The 24,633-nt window shown below is 32.8% G+C and overlaps 1 protein-coding gene across 1 annotated transcript in view; it reads right to left on the bottom strand.

Moving 5' to 3' along the window:
• Positions 1-6,995: 6,995 nt before the first annotated feature.
• LOC119189013 overlaps positions 6,996-24,633 on the bottom strand; it is a 72,440-nt gene continuing 54,802 nt past the window's right edge. Inside the window, exon 4 of the mRNA XM_037437560.1 lies at positions 6,996-7,124. Coding sequence (XP_037293457.1) covers positions 7,065-7,124 — 60 coding nt within the window. The 3' untranslated portion in view covers positions 6,996-7,064. The remainder of the gene's footprint in view (positions 7,125-24,633) is intronic.

The raw sequence follows: 24,633 nt of genomic DNA, 5'->3' as shown, positions 1-24,633 counted from the left end.
TTATAGCAGTAGGAAAGCAAACGGCGTGGGAGGCCCTTTTACGGACTAATACCGCTCATGAAAACCAACATTATCAAAAGAATTGTTTTGCGTAGCCGTCTTTGGTGTTAAAAGGTACAATAGGGATTGAGATTTGGTATTTTATCTTCGTCAATCATATTATAGTTAAAAAGGAAATCGGCTAGAGACAGTGGTAACATCTCGGTAGAGACGGCACATTCGTATAAAAGTTTGAACTCTACAATGCTACCAATTGCAATACAAAATTGCGATAATATTATTAGTCTACTGTTTAACTTCAGTTTTCAAGATTATCAAATGAAAATTTTCGAACGACACCTCCTAAAGAAATAAACAGTCCATTTTTCGCGCTATCTGATAACGCTCACGATAAAATCAAATTGACAAGTATGTCCAAACATTCCGCGATTCGTGAGTGATAGTCGTAGCTCGTTCGGAAATATGCTTTACTTTTATTTTTACCATTGAAATTTCTATTACCTTGACAAGATAGCCATTCTTGTCGCTAAGAATAATTCCTCAGAATAAATGAGATTCGTAACTTGACCGAAAATTTTCAGTGTTAGAAAATAAACATATTGTGCATTTATGAGTTATACCTCAGCGTGATGAGGATGGCCCGGGTTTGTACCACTGTTTACATGAAGTGCCTTTCATGCCGATATTATCTATATAATACAAAATAAACCAAACCTGATGTTGTGAGAATATTATAATACCAAACTTATATTTACGAGAAACTCGAAAAATTAGAGAAACGCTGCAACCTAAATTTCACATACACAAGCTTAGATAATATTTGTTCACGTGTGTAATCAACAAGGATCAATGTCAAGTTTATCAGCGCACTGATAGGACGCTGTGTGATACGCAATTCTGTGAAAAATGCTACATGTTGTGCGCCATTTTAACGTTATCATGTTGCTAATTAGCTTCGATTGTATGCTTTAACATGAGTAATCATAGCTTTGAAGTGGTAGTTACTATATTGTAACGTTGGTATACTATATTTGTTAAAGGCTAGGATAGACCAGCTTGCCAAGGCCACTGTCTCGCCGAAAATTAACGTGAATTGTCGCGATGTGTTGCGTATAAATGAGATTTTCGGAGAGGCGAATCTTGCTAATGGCTACTACTTTTATGAAAAGTCGGTACAACATCCATAAGTGCTGTCCTGAGTTTTCAAATTTATAGTAAACAATTATGTTATTAATATAATGCCTCACTAATAAACTTTGTGTACGTTTCTAATAATTATATTGTTTTGTCTATCTATGTGGCAGTCCACATAGCGAAAAGAAAGGAAGACAAAACATTCTGTCCAACTATGTCAGCTGTATACAATGATTGTATTTTAATTGAATAATCTCCTCGTTCGTGAAGTCGCTTGAAACATACAAGGTTATTATCGACCTCCAGTCTTTCCTGAAGTTTTAATATATCTTAAAGGTTATAATATTTTATTGTTATGATAATTTACTTACCTTGTTTTGGATGACGCGTTTCCTCATCTATTTAGAATTTTCCTTGAAGAGCCTAGTTTCATTGAAATATTTTTTGTTTTTATGTTGTAATCATTTATATTTGATTTTCTAATTATCCATGTTTATATTTCCTCTTTATCAAATTTAACTGAACTTTTAAGTTTAAACATCATCTCACGCGGAAATTATCTATAATTGTAAAATGTATGTAGATATTGTACAGTCAGCAACAGAAGTCGTTGAACATTATTTGTTTCCAATATTTCCTAATCATTATCATTTACCATAAGTTACTGACTATTTAAAGACAAAACAACTTGTCATAATTGAACTACAAAAGTAGCTGAACGCTGTCAAACCATTCACTGGTAAACATTACTAGCGACAATTATTTATGATCTGTAGTAAATACAAATGTGGCTGAAATTAGCAAATTCTTTATTTTATATACAAGCTTTTTTCAACAGTCCAGAATTTCAATTAAATTGTTATTCTATAACATACTAGCTTTGGCTCGCTACTCCGTCTGCGTGAAAATGTTTTTCAAGGACTAAAGTCTTGCTTTATATTTACCCGGGATAGAAAGTAGCATATAGCGCTTAAGAGTAATGTAGCTTCCTATTAGTGATATATTTTAAAATCGGTTAAACAGTTCCTGAGTTTAGCGCATTCAAACAAACAAACTATTCAGGTTTATATAATTATATAATAGTATACATTGAAGTTAATAACCAGAATTATAAATTATTAAGAGCGTTTACGTGCCGCGCGTGAAGTCAACTATAGGTAATTCTTCGCAAAATTCACTCACACAGAGCCGTTGCGTAGCTGTGTGCGTAGAGTTAGCGCGTCGGCTATCTTTATAGTCAGACCAACCAATTTTGATCTTTTCGCTTTAATTATCTAATTGGAATGTAACTTATGATTTATGAATTTATGATAAATGAAGAATTCTATTATTAAATATATAAGAATTCATCATGAAATAGTTTATATGTATCATTTTGTAATTATAAAAAAAAACATTTTTAACAAATTTTAACGGCAATTTTACAAATTGTTATTTTCACTTTTTAAATGCAAATGCTTAAAAATTTAAGCATTTGCATTTAGAAAAAGTACCTTTAGTAAAGTGGAGCTCATCATGAAGCCGAAAGATAGGCACTAGAACTCCGTAATCAGACAATAAATAAGGAAAATTACTGTGCTACGATGTTTATAATGGACCACATAATTACTCCATAGATCTGCAGTTTTTAATATTTAGCGTATTGAAAGTTTAAATTAAGTCATTAGAAATTACATATTGGAATTTTTTATTTTTGAGTCAGAAGGTGTATGTAATGAGATGTCATTTTTAGGTGTATAACTAAAAGTGAGAAATAAAAGACTTCTTTTTCGGAAGTTGGTTATATTTTTTGGATAGTTTTTTTAATAGGTATTGCTTCTCAGTGACATCGATCATCAATCGATCGATTGTACATCCATGTATAACAATTTACCAGTTTTATATCCATAGTTTTGCATAATATTTGCGACACACGACGAAGCAAAATAGTTGGTTCTGTACTTTTTGACCAACAGCAGTCAGCTTTGACTGTAAGTATGGGAATACCGTCTTTACATCGCCACAGGCAACATCTTTATCAGTTTCTTCCCTAGCGGCCTCTTGCATCCTGTCCTCTGCAGCTAATTTCAATCATTTAGCTAACTCGTCGTAACATTTCATGTAAACATTTTGCGTTAATATTGGTAAATCTATGGAAGCTAACTGTTCGTTTAAATTTGATCTACCAACTTCAGCAATCATAGCTCCATTCACAGTTCCACGATATACGTCCATACTATCAGTATATCTCTTAGCGCTTAAATAGCTTAAATTCCATATTGCACATATTACACTTCATTAAAAATGTTGACTGCAAGCAAACATTCTCTTTCAATAGTTGTAAATGTTCGATACTACAACCTGTTGCTCTGTTGTGGTTATTGAGTGTTTTAATTTGATCCAAAAAATATTGAAAATCTATAATTTTGCGGCTTTTAATAACCTTATTTATTTTGAGTGTAATATCAGGCACGATTACCTAAAAATTAAAAAAAAATATATAGAATATACTATTATTGTTATCGAAGTTTACGCAAACACTACATAGTACATACTTAAGTTAAATTGCATATGGATCTAGACGCGTTTAATTTATACAAGTATAATGACGCCGAAACCTGCACAGGGTTAAACGTCAGGATAAAATTATATGTAAAATTGATGTGAGCGTGTAAACCTAAACTAGCCCAAATAGTTAAGAAGATAGGTATACTAACTACTACTAGTAGTTTTATTCACTAGCTACATAAATTACCAAATCCCTTATTTCTAAGGTTCAAAGAGGAGAAAGATATAGGATTCCGTCTCTCGTCACTTGAATTTTCTTAACAGTGCGCATCAGTGAACACAAAAACCTTGTTATTTGAAAGTAAGCGTACCTATGCATTATTGCAAAAAAATCAGCCAAGTGCGAGTGGGACTCGCGCAATGGGTATTTGGCGAGTTGTAAACGTTTTGACAACGGGACAGCAAAGTTATTCTATAAGGCTAAGAACTCACGAAGCGGTTTTTACTCGCGCCCGCCGTGGTTGAGAAACGGCTGTTTTATTTCCAAACTCATGACGACCGGAGATCTGTGCGATTTGTAACCACCGCGGTTCCGATTATGTCCTGCAAACTTGGCGAGCGATTATCGCAAGGCGGGCGATTACAAGATGAACAGTTAACGGTCAGTTGAGTTCCAGAACGCCATGGACACATATCAGAAACGATCACGATGGAGGAAAATGGCGTCAGATTTCTGTAACCACCCCTCCCCTACCGACTACTGCAGTCGCCCACCTACTAACCACAGAGCGCGCTGGTGCTACCGTGGCCCGCACGATTCTACTAGTTGGCCGCCAATACAGCGGGTACCGCATACAACCACGCACGCCGCGGGCGTAAAACGAGTTTTGAAATGTGCGTTTAGTCCATTGAAATGTTACAATTTAAGGACCGAATATTGCATTTCTTGGAGGACGCAATTTTATTTTTGGGCCATGTGTGGGGGGTCAATAGAAGCTTAACCTCAAGTTTGTGGGGTCGCCACCCTTGTCCCCCGACCGCCATCTTGGAAAAAGGGGTGAAAACACTTTTTTCGCGATATCTCGGAAACTATACGTCTTACAAAAATTTTGTAAAGCCATAATTTGTAGCAAATTGTTTTGCCTGCAAATATGTTTTTTTTCTCCTTTATCCTCAAATGATAACTCATACCTTTTCTACCTGCATAACATTCGATAAGTTAAATTTGGTAAGTTCTATGGCAAAGAAAAGAGTTAGGAATAAATAAGTAAAGTTGTACGAATTTAACAAAAAAATTGTAATAATATATTTACAATAAAAAAAAAAAAACAAAAATAAGTTAACCATTTTGTTTCGACCGGATTCTCATGAGCATTGACGAACCCGGTAAACTTTGGAGCGCTGTAACAGCGTTTTAAATGAATGAACTAAAAAAAATTATAGGGAACAATTTTCCTCAAAAGATCATTTACAAGTTAGTTTGAGGTAATTTTTTGTAAAATGTAAAAAAAGTTATAGAGCAAAAAGAAAACTTTTATAAACATTTTCTTACATTTTTTGCTTATAACTTCTTTTAATTTTTAATTTAGGGCAAAAAGTTATATAAACATATTTGTAGGCAAAACAATTTGCTACAAATTATGACTTTACAAAATTTATGTAAGACGCATAGTTTCCGAGATATCGCGAAAAAAGTGTTTTCACCCCTTTTTCCATGATGGCGGCCAGGGGACAAGGGGGCGACCTCACAAACTTGAGATTAAGCTTCTATTGACCCCCCACACATGTTCTAAAAATAAAATTGGGTCCTCTAAAAAATACAGAGCTCATGTAACATTTCAATGGGCTAATTGTTTTGAGCTTAAGGTTCCATTTTTTTCCTTCGAGTAACTATGCTCAAGTGTTTAATGAGTAAAAAGCAACAACCATAACTACAGACGCATGTTATAACATTAGTACATCAATCTTTTAGCTTTTGCTTTAGCCGAAGTTTCAGCGTTGTTACGTTTCCTTTTCTTGCCTAGAAATAGCTTTACTTCCCATTGTGTCTGAAACATAATAATATAATAATAATTTATAGTAACTACTAAAATTATTGTCAATCATTAAAGAAAAAATATTTTACTTACTAAAGTACTAAGATGTGGCAATCACTGTATACACGTGACTATTTTTCTACGCACAGCAAAGTCCAACTGGAGTCTGGCCGGAGCGACGAGCGATACGTCCTCTCTAGAAAGCCTCAAGGCGGACTAATTTGAAACGATTTGCGCGTTGCGTTTTATAGTGGTATTTAAAATATTTATAGAAAAATAACAGAACTAATTTTGTAGAATTTTTAAATTGTATGTTTTAAGGAGATGTTCTTCTATTATAGTAATCCAATATTATATTCAATTAAGTAAGATATAGTGATAAAAAAAATCATTTAAATGACCAACATTTCTGAAATTTTCGAATTCTTTGAATTTTTATTTCTCATGAATTAAACATAAAAAGATATTTTTTCTCTACTAACTTTTTTCTTCAGGATCTTTTTAGTTAGATAAAAATAACATATTGTTATGTTCCTTAGTGGTTTAAGATATTTTGAGCTTCGAAATAGACGTTCGAAGCGCAAATTTGAAAACCTCTGTTCAGTAATCATTAAACAATTTACAAATACTCAATAAATCTAAAAATTTTCTCTACTAACTTTTTAGACAACAAAATTTTCTATAATAATTACTAATTCATATGTTTTTAAAATAATGTTTTGATGGATATAATCTCCTTCGAAAAGTGCTGTTTTTGAGACATACGGCGCGCGGATGCGTAAACGCTCTTAAGTACGGACAAAACATCATAATATATTAGTAAGTAATATTTTAACATTAATAGGAATAGGTTAGTTACATTTTAAATATCCTATTTTATAGAGCACTGGCCGGTTTAAGGAACAAATGTGTAAATTCAAAATTATTGTGGCAGGAGATTCTCTTTGAAGGATTCAAAGCGTAAACGTCAGTTTCTTTTTCATATTTTTTTCAGCCAATCCTTTACTTTGGTATCCATATTGAAATGATAACCTTAATCTGTACTCCTCTTTGGTAAGTGATTTATGATCCGTTTCAATGTTCAGGTGTTTTGTAAATTAGTATCTGTTCATCGACTTTTGTTGCTGATCGTACCTTTGACTTTACGGACGACAAACACTTTAGTCCACACCGTGACTATGATTTCGTCGGGAGAAAATTATTATATAAAATACCACCATAAAATCCGAACACTACTTTTATAAAGGTATAAAAGTAGTGTTCGGATTTTATGGTGGTTTTATTTGCGTAAAAATAAGATATCATAGTGTTAAAAGACGATAATTTTCATATTTTTTAGGTATCGGTATCCCTAAATTTTGTATTTACGGATTTAAAGAATATTGAAAGTTAATGGCACATACCTTATTACGACAGTTTACCGACGAGGCAAAAGAACGTTCGAAAAAAACTGCTACTGTATCTTACCTGAAACAAAATATTTTTATTTAGAAATTAATATGAGGAGGATGTATCCAATTGGTCACCGCCCACGATCGCGCGGCAACTTTCCCGTTAAGGTCTTACGGGTCAATATCTCCACATCCTTATAAAGTAAAGCTCTTTTTGTATTACTATTTATAGGTATTATGATCCCAATCATAGTTTCAGAAGGTATTGTATTTGAAATATGGGATGAGGAAAAATATTTATTTTTATGCCGACTTTTTTTTTCTGATTAAAATTCAAACCATTCCATTCAAGAGTAAGATCACCGGAGTCAGTGTAAATTTCAGTTCTTTACAGCAACTAACATTGCTAGCTTGCGTAGAAAATCCCAATATACTTAAATAAAGTATCCTGTAAAAAATCTAAACTTACATTATGTCAAATGCTTACTGAAATATTGATTTATAAGTGGTAATATTTCATATATCTTCAATATATACACAAACAGTGGTAATAGGAAACCCCGGATTCAATTCTCGAGATAGGCATCATTTGTGTGGTTTGTCCAGCATGATTGTCACGGGATGAAATCTCTCCATACGTTGCTGTCTAAGTTGCAGTAAAAATTCAGTCATATATGCAACATGCGCACAAAACACCAAATTGGAGCAGGATCAGGGCAGAATAGTTTCACAATCGATAGGGAACTGAATAAGTGTGACTTACGTATGTATATATAATAGTCTATGTACGGTATAAATCCTTGAACTACTATGGCAGTCTTGAAACCAAAATCCGTTGGTGTATAGTCATACGTAGAGTACAGTAAACACCGGCAGAGCGTATCGTGTCCGCCAATGAATTATCGCCGATGGAAGCTTAGCAGAACGTTACCAGAACAATACTGTTATCGACATTCGGTGTACGTGTCTGCTCATGTAGGTAATTAAATTATAAATCTATTTTATGGCACTGATGAGCTGAAAATGGTACTTATTATAGTTCTGTGATAAATGTAGAGCAAAATACTCTATGTCATAAGTATATTTTTATAGACGCATGAACATGAATGAAGTTGTAAATGTTATTTGTATAAAATAATTTATAAACATTCATAAATAAATTAACGCCTAAATCCCCAAGGGGTGGGCAGGGGCGTCATTCATCCATTTACAGTTCACCGAGTGTTTCCGTTTCATGATATAGAAGGTCGCGAAACTACCTCATATCAGTCTGAAATTACGACCAGGAAAACTCACATGCATTTACTGCAATCGAAATAAAGCTCCCTTTCCAACAAACCAAACGCAAAGGTGGTTCACAGCGCAAGCACGATGTTAGTAATCCAATAAAATAATAATGTTTTTATAATTTTGTGTTGTAATATTTTCCCGGACACACGGGCAATATAAATACCATAACTATTCGACTGCATACTTCCTTTTACTGTAAAATAACTCGACTCCACAAAACTAATATCACAAAAGGCTTGCTTGTTTGTGCCCCGATTTTCTCAGAAAGAACGTGATCTAAGGTCTGAATGTAATGATATAAATAAATAAAAAATATAGTGGGAGTTATATTTAGTTCTTTATACGAAATCTTTAAATAGATTATTAACTGCGCGGTAACACTCGCGTCATGGAGTTTATTGGTTTTTTCGCGAGCTTTTCATTATCCCATGACGAACGTCATTTGGTATCCCGTCCTGTGCGTCATACAGTTAATACAGGCCACTTTACCGCTGATTGTAATTTAGTGTTACTTTCATAAGTGATTAAAAAAGCAATTGTTAACTATGTGTTAATAATTTACAGTTCCGTAGTTGTTTCTTTCATATCAATTAGCCTCATATTTTTTATTAAGTCGTCATGTGAATGCAATGTTTTCAATGACGCCACTAGTTTTTGTATCTCACACAACATCTTACATAAAGCATATTACACAAAACGTATCATAATCTCTTTTTTATAGAAACAACATAACCAGCAAATAGGCAATACATTTTATATGCGTACCACCGAATATGTATTTACTGCAATAGATTTAGTTGAACGGTCGGCCATATGACTCAACGATCTATTTTTGTTTAGTGTTCTGTAGTCTGGCTGTAAAGTTCCATTGGAAAGTATCTCATATTAGAGGTTAGAGCTATTTTATTTAATGGCGCTGTCCTAGACACAATGTGTATGTACTTTCATTGTAGTTTACATTATACTTGGAGACTTTGTTTTTTTATTATTTTAGGTATATCTAAGTTCCATTATCAGGTTTAGGATCAACATTATGAGTGCGATACCGTTTGCAATATCAATATATGTAATTAGGTATATGTATAATTCTGTTTTACTATTATAAATCTGTTACAATTTATAAATAACTTTTGAGCTCTCTTTAATGAATATCACCCCTATACGTTAATTTCTTTTATTCATATTGTTTGGTTTATATTTCATTTAGTTTATATCTTAATATAATAAATGACGTGGGCAAAATAAGAAAACAGTACAAAATATGGCATATGGAACTATTATAATATTTTTTGCAAGGTTTGGCTAATCAAAGTTGGCTGTGGATTGTTTATAGCATTCATATTCCTTGCGATTCAAGGTAATTCTTGCGATTCAATAAAAGTATTTATTTAGACAATTCATATCGCTACCTACTCAGAGCCGATATGTCACGGATTGTTTCAATATTTCCGCATAAACTAGTTATTTGGACATTCGAATGATATGTATACATTAGTTCCGTATCTGGCTGTTGTTGTTTATAATTGTGAACCGTTCTTGAAAACATAAATAGATATTGTAATATTTGTCCATTTTATCCGAAAATCATAAGATAAACATAATCATTCATTTATGACCCTGATCTATTTCCAAATCTGACTTGATAAATGGTGTTCATGTTTTCATATCCGAATAAAATCGCCCACAATTTATAGAAAATTCACGATGTTTACAAACCCATTCGGTTTAAAATATGATCGATTAAAATGAAAATAATAAACTGACACCTCACTCATCTAATAATGGAGCACTTCGGTTGAAATTATGGAGTCCTCGATTAGATTTTCAGGTCTTACAACACTTGTGATTTGCCCGGGTTTAAAATATGTGTAATAGATGATTATGGGGTCGCTACCTGCCATACAGGTTGGTAATAAGCTTGATGAACATTGGATGCATTCTTTGCATCACTGTCTACCCCTACGAGTTTAAAGGCGTAAAGTTTATACAATATATAATAAACCCTAAACAAGCCCATGCATAGTGAACGCCTATTTGATAGTGTTTAATTATTAATACAACAGGTCACCATAAGGGCTAAATTATACACATTTTTCATTCAGCCCTCACCTCTAGTTAAATGATCATAAAGCTATTGAAAAATGAACTACATAATTATTATTTTTTGGTGATTCACAGTGTAATTACCGAATAGCGCCATCGTACGTAAATATGATTCCTGTTTCGATAAACATAGGAAGCAAAATGAGTCACAGGTGATTCACACCGGGATATACCATTTGCAAAATAAAAACTAACATATAAGAAGCAACCGATAGATCTCAGTGGGGCGTTCGGTTCAATAATCTGAGTACTACGTGCGGATAGATTTCCATATTGTGTTTTTCAATTGCTTCTTTTGCTACTCGGAATGCCAAGCAATTCTTGATTGAAAAGAAATTGATTTGTTAAACTAATGACATGATCACGTAGACTGCAGGTATTTATTAAAGGCGGCGAATAACAATGGCTCATAATATACTTTGTATCTGGCATTTTTATTAGCATGACGAAACGGGCAAAATTGAGGGTCATTTATAAAAAAAAAACACAAGAAAGCCGTTAATTGTACAATGAATAAGTGTCAACTGGCGCCACTAAGCGTCCTGCAGCAAAATAAAAATATTTATCGTAGGACTTCCCGGCTTAGTTGGGGCGTCCCGGGAATTCCGTGCGCATGCCGGCCTCGGCTACCTGCCACTGTTCACAAGGTTAACCGACCGAGTGCGATTGAATGCCGGCCTCCTCTATAAATAGTTGTTACATGCGCTTTTCGTGTTTGGCCGTTTAAAAATTGCAAATCTTTCGTCGCCTGTCGGTGTTCTCGGTACCCATTTGTATGGAAACTGAATACAATCGATTGGCTTAGGTACTCGCCGCAGAGTAAATTGCACCCGCTGTCTACCACGCGCCGCTCCATTACCGATGCTTTACGTTTTAACTTGTCATCTTTCGTACTGCACTCATGATCGAATAGATACGAGAATGGAATGACCGATTTGTTAACATTTGCATATTTATTGATGCTAAATTAAAATTAGGTCAGTATATAATTATTATTTAATTTGATAAAAAGATAAAGTATTACTGAACTTTCACATACTTAAAATATGTGTGTATTAAAAACAACGCAATAAACAATATGGTAGTGCGAACCTCTGTTGAAGATGCAGCGGCATTAAAGTAGAACAATGCCAGCAGAAATAACAAAGCCCATTGGAATCAATCATTCACTATAGAATCTGTTCATAATTGCAAGTGCTAACGCTGGCAGCGAGTTTCACGCTTGTTATGCTATGGGAATCTTAATTGGCTCAGTGTGGGATAAACATTCAAGCGCGGACTGCATTTTATCTTTATCTACGGCATGTGGGTACAGACAGTTGAAATATAAAAGAGCTCATTCAAGATATGCGTTTGGCTCGTTACGGGTACGATACGCTGGGAATGGTTGAATTATGTTGTGATGGCAAATACGAGGAAAACGTAAATCAAGCGGATTCGATAAAATTGTCTTAAGGAACGGGGCCAGAACTGGATACAATTAATTGTAATAATTTATTTATATACTTCGAATTAGACTACAATCAATGTAGCATATATTGAAATACCGAATGCCGTCTTTTGCGTTTTAGTCAAATAATAATTTTAGGTATCGGGTGTTTATTGAACAACGCAATTTTAATTACGCATTTTAAAAAGTTACTCCGCGCTAATATAACACTACTGTCTGTTATAACAAGGCTTATTTTTTTTTTACTTCAGCTGTATCAAAGAAGTGAAATTTATAAGTATAATTATCGATTAACATGGATACAAAGGAAAGCGTTATCATATCTTATTAATACGATTAATGCATAATATTGTAATGGTTCAGTATGCAATCACCAATCGTTATTAGCGACATGTGGCGGTGTAATCGCCTCACGCACGCGGCCAGTGATTCACTTTAATTGCGAACACATTAGCAATTTGTGGTATTCAAAAATAGAGACAAAGGAGTACTTTGGTTATTCCAAATGAACTTGCTACGTTGAGTAATTTGTTTCGTAAATGCGAAAATGAGTTCTTTGTGAAATGTAAATGCTCTTTGGGATAGAGACGGAACATTTTTGGAAGTGTGACGTGTGTGTGACGGCAAGTGCCGTCGCTTATAATTTTGACATTAGTTTTTTCACTGCTTTAAGATGCTATTCAATCCCTAATCATAAGGCAATTAAACTATTAATGGGCCACCTTATTTTAAAGTCTTTAAAATATAGTTTCATGAAGAATATAAAAACAAAACATTTTGATTAAATTGTAACATATTTAATAATAAAAATGTAAAAATATCAATTTTATGGAAACAGAAATAAGTCACTGAATGAATAAAAATGTCAGATATGTTATCTAGGATAAAATTTGGGAAAAACACAATAATAAATCGGATGAATATTTCGTCGTTGATTATATTCTTTAGGAAAATGTGTGGTGCTGGTGTTGGGGATGCCACCCGTACTTTATAATAAAGTATTATACATTATTTAGGATAATTGTACTCTATACTCAATGATAACAATAAAGTACGCGAAAATATTTATGAGTTGATTCTCTGGGATACATTTACATATAAAATACAAAAAAAAAACGTAGAAACTTTTACGTACGAGTAAAGCAGCAATTAATCGTTTATGGTACCAAAATGCCAGCAGTCTATAAAATTTTTAGTGTCGATTGCTGCTATATCAGCATAAAGGACATGATGATCTTAAGCTAAGTGTCATTGAATCGGTATAAAAAATGAAGGTATTATTTTAATTTATATCTGCACTCCAAAGATGATGAGCAGCCGCTAAGCAGTGATATTTTTGTTTGTTAAAAGTTGCTGGAAATAATGGAAATAATAATATCAGCCCTGTATTATATACTTGCCCACTGCTGAGCACGAGCCTCCTCTACTACTGAGAGGGATTAGGCCTAAATAATGGAAAATATGTATTTATTTACTACCTTTTTTTTCTACCTTTAAATCACCCATGTACTTTATTAGCTCAATAAAGGTGTCAACTGTAACAACTGATTGTTACATAGAAAAACACATCAACTTTAATTTCTTTTATTTTAAAATAGTTTATCGAAATAATAACTTAAAAAATCAGCTCGTGCGTACTAGCAGACGCATATTGCTACATAATTTATGATTTGGTAAAGTTTTACTAGGTCATTTGATAACTGGGCGGTGTTAGGCACAGGACTATGTTCGATGACAATACCTTACTAAGAATTGTATTATTTTTTTATAATTATTAAAAAAATAATACACTTACAAAGCAAAAAGTCGTAAAACAAACGACCACGTTTTCCTTAAAAGTACATCGAATACGACAAATGATATAAATCGCGGAACAAGCCATGTTCATTGTTGTACGATCCAGTCAGTCCAATAATTCTAAAAACATCCTTACGTATGAGCGAAATGCAGTAAAATAAATGTATAATGTAGAACTATTTTTGATAAAACGAGATTCTCACGCCCGTCAGTTAAAAGCGAAACAGTTAATAACGAAAGTCGATTGAAACGTTTTTGTATTGTAAATAATTAGCCGGTTACTGCCAATGGTTAATAATGTGGTGAATTTAAAATACATTCGCTATCGAGGTAACGGTCATTGACTCGTTTAACTTCAAGGAGCTGCTATTTAAGTTTAATTCAACTAAATAAGTAACGATAGATAAATCACAGTTTAGTCATCTTTGTATAATAAATCCATTTTGTAATGCATAGTTCAACAGTCAGCAACGAAATTAGTATAAAACGTTTTAAGTACAACAAACTATTAATGATTACAGAATTTATTTTGTTGAAAAATGTCTACCCGCTACTAAAACAGAGAAAATGTAATGCGACTTACCCGCCGGTGATCAGATTGTTAGTGTTATGTACTGAAAAATGAATGTTGAATATTCACTTACAGACTCCCTTTGAAGTACGCGGCGCGACGCTACGTATAAATTCTCTTGGAATGCGCCTCTGCGTTATACTAAAATTCAGTAACTGTATATCAGATTTTTTATTACTAGCGTGGTATAAAGGGACTTATGCAAATTTATCCCTGGCTGTGGATTAGGGCCTTTGATTGTTGAATGCTTTACTATAATATGTTATGCAGCAGATTAATATTATGTTATTTGCAAATTTTATTAAACTGTTATTTTATATACAAGCAGAAAGTGTATAATACTTTTGTAAACTGATATTACTGTATTATATCCTTTTTCTCAGCTTTGTTTATCTGACAGCCAACTACATTCAAGTTGTATCTCAATATTAGTTAATCACAACGGCGCTATGTCTACGCTCTGTGGAGGCTGCCATGCCGTCAGCACTGAGAAACAGTCTTGTTATCACAGCGATGCTCTGTCCTTAGATAAATAACGTTTATGAATAAGGGGGTTAGATTATACCTAATAAATTAGTAGCTTTCACTATCAACGTTTAATTCAACCCATATTAGACCCCTGTAGTGCATTATGGCTAAAATTCCCATAAACTTCTCGCTAGAAATTAGGAGCGGCGTTTGTCCGGTTAGATATTGAAGGCTGATGATTAATATTATTTGTTTGTCAATAAGCATTTAAGTAGTATACCGTTCTTTATTATATTGTGAGCGAGGTGACGGTTGGCAGTACTTGTTATAGATGACGCAATAGGATTTTTATGACCATACTGGTATGTACCAAGACATGTGTCTTGAAAGTTTATTTTTCAATCAATTTTAGTATCTTCTAATTGCCTTGGAAGAATTTTTATTATTTATCCTGAACCGGGTTTAAAATAATGCTTTGTTAAGGAAATCTAGTTTAGACGTAAAGATTACGTTCGTAAAGAATACTGACATCTAAAGGTATGTACACATCAGGTGAATGCGCTGTATTCATGATGCACGCGTGCATTTAATGCTACTGTTGAGCCTACGTTTTGCTGAAAATTCACGCAAGGCTCGCGCTCTATGCGCTTTCAAAAATAAAATTGCGCACCTTCATTTCAGATCTTTAATGTCAGGACTCACGTGTGATAAAGTTTGATATGTCGTACGATAACAGTAGTAGGTACAGATTATGCGCAGCGCGTAGATTGCGCGCGTGTCTCAGTAGCGGCGCGTGAACAGATAGCACTAATTAATCCACACGTGCAGATCGCGAGCTTTTCTTAAACATGCGGAATTGTCACGTGTGGATACACCCTAAAATCTAATAAGGTACCATAAATATTTTTTTAGAAAAATTACGAAGAGTTAAATGACGACTAATATCTGAAAAATTGCGATTTATTAATCTTCATAACTACCTACATTTTTTATATTAATTTCTTAGTACACCGCAAGTGTATGATGTTAATATTTTTTATATATTCGGCTAACTTCTTTACAAAGTTAATATATCATCGATATTTAGGTATGAGTTAAGAAAAACTGTACTATCCTATGTCATGCCTCGTTACAGTAAAATCAATAATCATCTAAACCATTTATCTTGACTGCATCACTACTCACAGTTCGTCATGAAATCCTCAAACATAACGTTGATTAAATGCGGTGTTATCACAACGATCTGTGCATGATTCACTTAAAATTAAAGGAATACAGAATTTGGACATAACCACTTATACGTGGAGAATAACACGAAGTACAAAATTAAAACTGCAATATCTCAAACTGTTTTGGACATAAGTGGATGCAAATGTACTAACAACGGTTAACGACCCGGCCAAAAAAACTTGTCCCGGCGTGCTTTGGAAAAAAACACCTTAAAAATTGCAGAAAATGTGAAAAAGCCGGGCAGCTAGTGGGCGGCGCTGGATGGGGGACGTGCCTTATCTAGCTGGACTGCACCGACTGACTGCTGTTCTCATTACTCAGCGGGCACTACGGCGGATAGGTGTGTTTTTAAACGCCACCTCAAGATATGGTTTCGTCAACTTAGGTTACAATGTAAAAATATTTTTTTATTTAACAATAGCATTAATGGCAAGGTACCGATATATTATATTACTTTAAATGCAATTGTCTCAAATCAAACGATTCTCGTGAGAGTTGAAAAACGACTATGTAGGTCTCGTTTAAAACACCTAGCTTGTTTGGACATGGAGGAGAAAACAAATGGCCTGATAACTTCCCTACACAGAACAAACTTTTTGGTCAAGGTCGATGTGGAACATCATAAAACGTATTTCATAAGCCGGCATTCAACGATTACAAAGAGGCGCGAAGAATAATTTTAAGTATTATTGACAACACCCAATTTTTTACCGACATGTAACACTATTGGTTCGTGCATTTTTTGTTATAAAATACTTGCCTATTTTTAATCGAATTTTGCAAAACATTACAAAATAAATAATTGTTATATCAGTGTCGTTCAATCCTTACCCGTGCAACAATAGAACGTAAAAACCCAAACTAAAAAACAGGAAAAAATATGCATTAACTCACGGACAATAAACTAGTTAAATATTTCGAACAGAATTCCTTTAGCTATATGGATACATGGAAAATATTGCTATTATATTAGAATTTTCAAGTAAATGATTTTGTTGGATTTCACCTTTATAGTCCTCTGGGGATGATGAGTCAAGTCTGGTTACATCACATTGCAGTAGCCTTGTACGCATAACATTGCATAGAGGTAGTCTCGTTTGTGTCGAGGGTAGACGGGGGGGGGGGGGACGTTAAAAAGATATACATCCGATAATGATATGTGTCGGTAATACTGCTTTTTAATAATTTCCTGTATAATAGAGTCGAGTTTTGTAAATTGAGAAACTGTTTAAATATAAATGTTTGATTTATGGCGCCAGATTTTTTTTTAAAAGTTAATAAATACAATTATCACTTCGCGACGCCCAACTTGAAATAAACGACCGTTCAATATCAAGAATGTAGGGAAGACACTAAAATTATTTAGTGTTGTGTGTCGAGAACAGTGGACAGAACAATGGCCTTAGTAAGACTGTAACGACAGCGGTGTCGGGTGGACTCCCCTGGCGCCTTCCACGTGACAACCACTACAACCGCTGTATATTTAACTTTTGTTAAGGTAATTACTTTGTTGTGACGTTAACACGCGTTTCATTAATGTAAATTGCATCATATTTTAAGAGGGCTTTAATGTTAAGATTTTGTTTGATGGCAGTTTGGAAATATATATCATTTAATTAATATTATTTGATACAAATTTTGAATTAACTGCAGACCTAATTTAATTTATAGACGATTAAAATATTTATGTAAAAAAATTGCGAAGTATTTATTTCATGCCTATGCGGAGAATTTTGGTTAATTAGATTGGAAAAGGCCACCAAAATTTCTAAAGCAATTACTTAAAATTCATGTTCTGATCTCCATTTTAGGCATAATACTTCAAGTATTTTTCAGTGCTGAGATTTCAATAAATAGTATTTGCGTAAGATGTAAAAATGTTTGACCTACTCTGCTAGTAGTCGACGTGATGGCTCAATATTGAAAATGTTTCAATAATACCTTACCATTGGGAACATGAATATCCGATTAGTTATGCTTCCACTGAACGAATATTATTCTAACAAAAGATTGTTGGCGTATTGAAAACGAAAAGTTATTTTTTTACGTCTAAAATACCTCACTATCTCGGTATTTAAAGGAAAGAATATGGAGAACTATGATAAAAATTGCAGGTTAATTAAATATAAACCTTGTAGTGCGAGCGAACACATTCACAACACAATATTTAGCTATATATCACCGTGAAGTTTTTATTTTTTGATAGTATAATCCAACTGTTCATATGAATTGCGTACAGTTTTTGTTGTTCCTATAAAAACAAGTTGGCTCGTTGGCAGAAGGTAATTTGAATAATTCAACAAGTGTAACAATTAAAATTTAATGTCCAAGCGTGTTTCAAGTTTGAAATGTTAACACGAAGTCCCAAATTGATTTATTATGGAGAGCCATAATTTAATAAAATTTACAAGTATATTTAAGCTTGTTTTTAAATGAATGAACAAACTCGTTATTTAATTTATTTATAGCGAAATAGGAAGTCATAAAATGTTTAGGAAATTATTCACATTATATTTATAACATCGTGCCATTTTCGACGAGATAGGTACAAATAGTGTATTTTTATTCTGGTTCAAAGATGGGAAAGAGTGTTAGAAAACCTATCGTAAAGTGCAAATCCTGGGCGAGTTTATTTCCACTTCTTGCACCAATCCAACTCATATCCCCGTTGATTTTATAGTCTATATTAAAGAGTAGCTTTGTTATCTTCATGACTCAATTTTCACAAACAATTGGTTTATGTATACATATATATAAAAAAAGTGTACTCAATTCACATAGTTTCATTTCAAATAACAATGTAAAAGACAATGTTGTTGAATATCGTCCTACTCTCTGACTCATCGTAGTATTTGCCGCGTGTAACAATTCACACTACGCGACATAGCTTTTAGATTGCGATACAACGTTATTAAAATCCTGTTCGTACAAATAAGAGGAGCTAAGCTAGTCCCGTGCCATGCAGATAAATGCTTAGTACGGATTTTACGTTAAATGAAAAGCTAGAGTTGCCCGGAAATGGCCGGTACATTTCAGTTATGCACGTCATGCGATCTCTGAATGTAAACTTGTATTTTCATATACCAATTTGGTGTTATGGATTATATTTTCTCTGTGCAATATTGTAATGCAATAATAATTTGAAGTTGAGTTATTTATACAGGAAAGGTTTTGTAAATAAACTTTTATGTTTGGTTTCAGCTTTATCTTAAAGTTACAATGAACGACATCGAATAAATCAGTTTGTCCAAAACAAAACATTATTTGGAATTGAAATTCTTAGCTTGAATTATACATGCGTTTCGCAAAAAATCTCTGTGTTTCCATAATTCAATCATTTTCTATCTAAATCATCCATGTTACATAATATTAAGGATTTATATGCAGAATATTTATAAAGATCCGTACCCGAGCGAACACAATATATTAAGTAATAACTACTCTAACAATTTTATTCTTCAAATCCATAAAATCGGTCTCAATATTTCCGACGGGAATGTGGGTATTTCTAAATTTGCTCGAATTGTAAAGGCGTATCCTCTATGAGTTGAGGTGCAATACAGTCGACTATCGGGAGATAAATACTCGAATCTCGCAAACATTTGCATAAACGTTGTAATGGAACCAGCTACTCGGGTTGGAAACTGGCGACAACCCCGGCTTTGCTTCGCGAAGTGGATTTTCAAAGTGCACTGTAGAGTACTTGTAATAAGATCGTATATTGTTGGGTTAATATTTATCAAAAACTGCCATCACTTCTGTGTCCACTTATGGAATATATTTTTGTAAAATAATATACTTTTAGAGCAATATATTTGCTTCATGTTGCAATAATCATTTAGGGATTCATTGCATGTCAGTAGTAACTTAAACCAATTATAAAGTTTAAAATACGCTCTCACTTAATTTTTCTATTCATGTGTCAATCATAACATAATAATATAACATAGTAAACGTTATTCTCTTATGTAAGTAAATTAAACGAAAAGTAAATAACTGTTACTGCATATTATCTAGTAGTTTAAACTTTTAGATTCAGCGGTAGTTTACTTATAAGGAGTTTATAAAAACCCATATGAATTAAATATAGACTTAATAGTTAATATAATATAGATATATAGAAGGCCTTTTATGAACTGTCAAAATAATATTAATTGTGTGGGAAGTAATCACAATACAGTAATTTACTGATTATTTTGCGCATGTGGCTCTACCTGTATAAATCATTCTCGAGTAAAACATAGCCTTTACTAGGTATAAGATAACTTACAATTAATAGAAGAATTCTCAAGAATTCTCTGGAATTGTTGCTTAGATTTTGAGTTTCCTCGTTTAAACAAAATAAAATAAATATTTTGCATTAGTATAAAAAGAATGATATAACAAATTTCGCGGACGCAAACTTATAAATCCGTATTCGGTTCTAAGTAACAACACATTGTACTTGGGGATAATGAAGCTTCCAGTTAGTGAAAAAAATCTGAGAATCGGGGCAGTGTTTGGATAAACAAACAAAAACTCCACGTATATATTAGTAATATAAGTAGACATTTATACTCCGGCACTAAATGACGTGCTGGTTCCGCATGAAGATGCAACAGTTGCAGCGCAGCACAGTTATGAAATGCGCTGCATTAAAAGATCGACAAGAGACGAGATCTATTGCGCAAAATATACGCTGATGCTATCGCGTACTTCGTTATGGCTAAAGCGTAAATAAGCTGTTCCGACTGGGTTATTATCAATGTCTTCGAGAAAACCGATGTGAAGTAATGGCTTAGCGAACGATAATAATAACTAAGAAAGCTACAAGTACAAACGTTTTAAACTTTAGTTGATAATAAACAAAACAAAAATCACAGTAAAGAAAATTATTTGAATGGCTTAATCGTAAATCAATTAGCATGTCACCAAGTAATTGTTTTGAACAATAATTAATTGCATTATCATTATTTAAACACGATAGCCCACTTAATAGCCAAGTTAATTATGTTATTGCCATAAATTGAGTTTACACGTTTCGCTTTCTCTTCATTTGTCAAACGCTATGATGTGCCGTTTCTTTCGTTCCCTGCGGAGTAGACAGAGACAGAAACTTGTGTACATTGAAACACTTTCCTATTTACCTCAGTGAACTAATTGACACAATTCCGTTCTCACAATATTGTGTATTCTTGCAGCGACTTAATATGGAAAATAGGTTTTTTTTTTGAGGCTGGTTTTGAATGAAAGTATATGTCGTAGAATATAACATATAAAAGAGACCAGTTTGATATTAAAATTTACTACAAACACCTCTAATACCAAATGAGGTTTATGCTTTAATCGAGCTAAAGATTAATCAAATAACCGCGTAATAAAGATCTCTAGACTAATAAAGGACTAACATAGTGACTGCCTAACAGACAGCTCAACATTGCTCCCAGGCAAAGCTATCAGTCCAAACTAGTTTGATTTCCTACTTACTTGTATTGTTCAGTTATTATTTTAAACTACACGATGATTGTTTCTCAGAAACCTGATACCAATAGAATTAGGCTATTCGACATACACAATATATTTAATAACAATATGGTATTTACTGTGTATAACAAACGATTTTAAAATACATGAGTTGTTTCGGCAATGAGCGACCTGAAAATGTTAATTTTAGGTTATAAAATTATGAAATATTTTTTAAAATTTACACCTAAGTTTTCACTTTTTTTTCTGTTTTCAAGTTTTTTACAAATATGCGTAACGGATGCCGATATAATATGTCATCATGTTAGCAAACGAAGGAGTTTAAACTCGCGTTCGTGTTTCTAAATTGTCAAATGAGACTTATTTTATTTAATTAATTAAAATATTATTATGCAAAATAATTTTACTAACGAAGATAGCAAAAAGGTAAGTGTCAAGAGTAATAATCTCTTTTGTGATGGGAAAAAATTGCAATAAATCCCGATTTTTGTTTTACAGAGTTACAGAATTGATACAATCTATGTAAGGTTTGATGTCACGCATACAGATTTTAACGTATGCCACTTATTATATGTATTTACTCGCGAAAATTTAAAATGTTATTTTTTTATGAATTTTAATAGCATTATCGTAAATTTTTTAAAAATGTATATTAATATATTGACGTCTTAGGATCAAAATTTTATTTTTTTTCTCAAAAAAGGACGTAACCTATACTATTATATAAAGCTGTAGACCCTATTTATTCCTTTGAAAGCAATATTATCGGGAGCTACTGTTTCGAATTGAAAAAATATTTTAGTGTTGAATAGCCCATTTATCGAGGAAGGCTATCGGCTAAATAACATCAAGTTATGGCCAATAGGAGCGGAGCATCAATGAAAAATTGAAAGACAGAAAATTTATTCCTTTTGAGAGCTTCCATTGCATAGACGGTCAAAGTTACGCAACAAACATGTATGACCGAATTGTTCCCCTTAAAAAGTTCTAAAAATACAATATTATAAAACAAACTCCCACGCCACATTTGTTTGTCTGTTTGAACGCGCTAAACTCAAAAACTACCCAACAACTATCGTTGAAATTTGATATAGAGATATTTTAAGACCCTGGTAAGGATGTCCTTACTCATTACATGGGTTACATCCCGGAAACTGTTTCACACTGGAGAAGCCGTGAGCAACAGATAGCTGTATATATTATACCCTATAGCCTATATAATCTTAATCATAAAACTTGTTACTAGACAATAATTAACTAAGATTGACATATTGTGTCATTTCGTCTTCTCTTACATGATATTAGTCGTTTATGAAAAGTACCTCTTCTATTATGTAAAAATTTATTAAAATAAATTAGTCTTCATTCATAAAATAAACGAATTTTAATGAAACATTTTCTGAGTTTAACATTAAGTTTTATTTACGTATAAATATATTTTATAATAGTAGATAATTATCCTAGAATTCAAAGCATTTTGTCCTTAACGTTATGAAAAGAAAATCTTAGAAATGGAAGTTTATTTACATTAATTCCGAGTAAAAGAACCAGTATGCTATCTTCACATTTTGCATCTGGAAGTTGTAAATCAAACTTAACAAAAGGAATTATTTTTATTAAGCAAGTTGTGAGTACTTGAGGAATGTTTACTAAGAGATCTCATTTTTGTGCAAATAAGTTATTCTTGTTCCAATGTTTCGTCGTAACAAACTTTTATTTTTTATAATTGAGTTATAAAAACTGATTTTGTGCAACTTAGTTACTGTCTATTTTAATAATATTACTTTTGTAGTCAATCAATGAGTGTAACAGTTGCGTAAATTCCTAATAACAATATCATCTATACTATACATTTATTATATTATTCATTAATAAAAAAAAATACCGATACTTATTTAAATTTAAAAAATGTTTTGAACGTTTACCAGTGATGCGTGCGTGGGCAAGCGGAGCATAGTGGCAGACACAATGTCGCTTTATCTGACTATTGTGGTGAACAATGGACCTCACTAACGTCAAGCTGTCTGATGATGATGGACTCGCGTTTTGACGTTAATTGTGATGGGCTTCGATGTTCTTAGTGGTATGGCGGACATTGACATTAATATTAAAATAAATTAAAATATTGGTAAATATCAAATAGAATCTATGACATAGCCTATTAATTAAAGCTTTAATATTTTATTGTTATCAACACGAGACTTTCTAAAAATATTCAAAAGTAACTCCAATGTACATTAATAATTTTAAATAATGACAAGTTCATAAGTATGAAATTAAAAATAATCTTCGAATATTCAAACTTCAATCTCTCTGTGCGTGGTATATTTTAATATTTCACCTATTTACAAAACAATTCTTACCTTACCGTTTGTATTTATAAAATACGTCTTTACATCGAGGTCTTAATTACTTCGTATACTTTTCGTATACAAATCTATTGTTGTCTTAAAAACCGACGGAACATCTTCCGCAGGTTTTAATTATAGAGAGAAAGCTAAATTAAAAGGCACCCGGCCGTGCGGATAGCTGAAGGAACCTCTAAACGTACCGTCTCATGTTTGTTCGTTTCTTTTTATTTTCAACAGATGGCGCCTTAGTTTGGTCGATTGAACAACAGCAAAAACAACCTATTGAATACGGTGTCAGTTTTAAAACGTCATTATTCTTTTTTTACGTTTAAGCTGTAGGTTTTTAAGCGGATTTTATTGGACGTGTTTATCTTTTATGGTGTTAGAATTTGCGAGAAACGAAATCACAAATTAATAATATTTTTGATGAATAATAATTGAAAATATAATTTACTTCTGGGTTAGAAGGAACAATATGTTTTTAAAACATTAGTACTAGGTTTAATTTATACCGCATAAATGACAGCGGTAGTTTCAAAAGTGGCCTATTGGTATAAATGTAAAATAATAATATGATGGAATATTTTATTTTTCAGTTTTTGTTTCAAGCGTATTTTATCAATAATCTTATATATTGAGTAGTAAACTAATAGTTTTGCGGCTCATGTAATGATTAAAAAAAATATTATTTTATCAATTTTTGAAAATAATAATCTTTTTCATATTTTTGCATAAATAAAATCATGTAAGTTAGTAAACCGCTTTGAAATACAATCCGTATAATTAGACCCACAAACGGTACACCCTATTTTTAATACCAGAATGGAGAACCGAAATGTTTACAGATCGGCGAGGAGAAATC

The sequence above is a fragment of the Manduca sexta genome, chromosome 11, assembly GCF_014839805.1.
Source record: "Manduca sexta isolate Smith_Timp_Sample1 chromosome 11, JHU_Msex_v1.0, whole genome shotgun sequence".
Lineage (NCBI taxonomy): Eukaryota > Metazoa > Arthropoda > Insecta > Lepidoptera > Sphingidae > Manduca > Manduca sexta.
The sequence above is the reverse complement of the archived record's forward strand: the minus strand, read 5'-3'. Positions and strand labels throughout refer to the sequence as shown.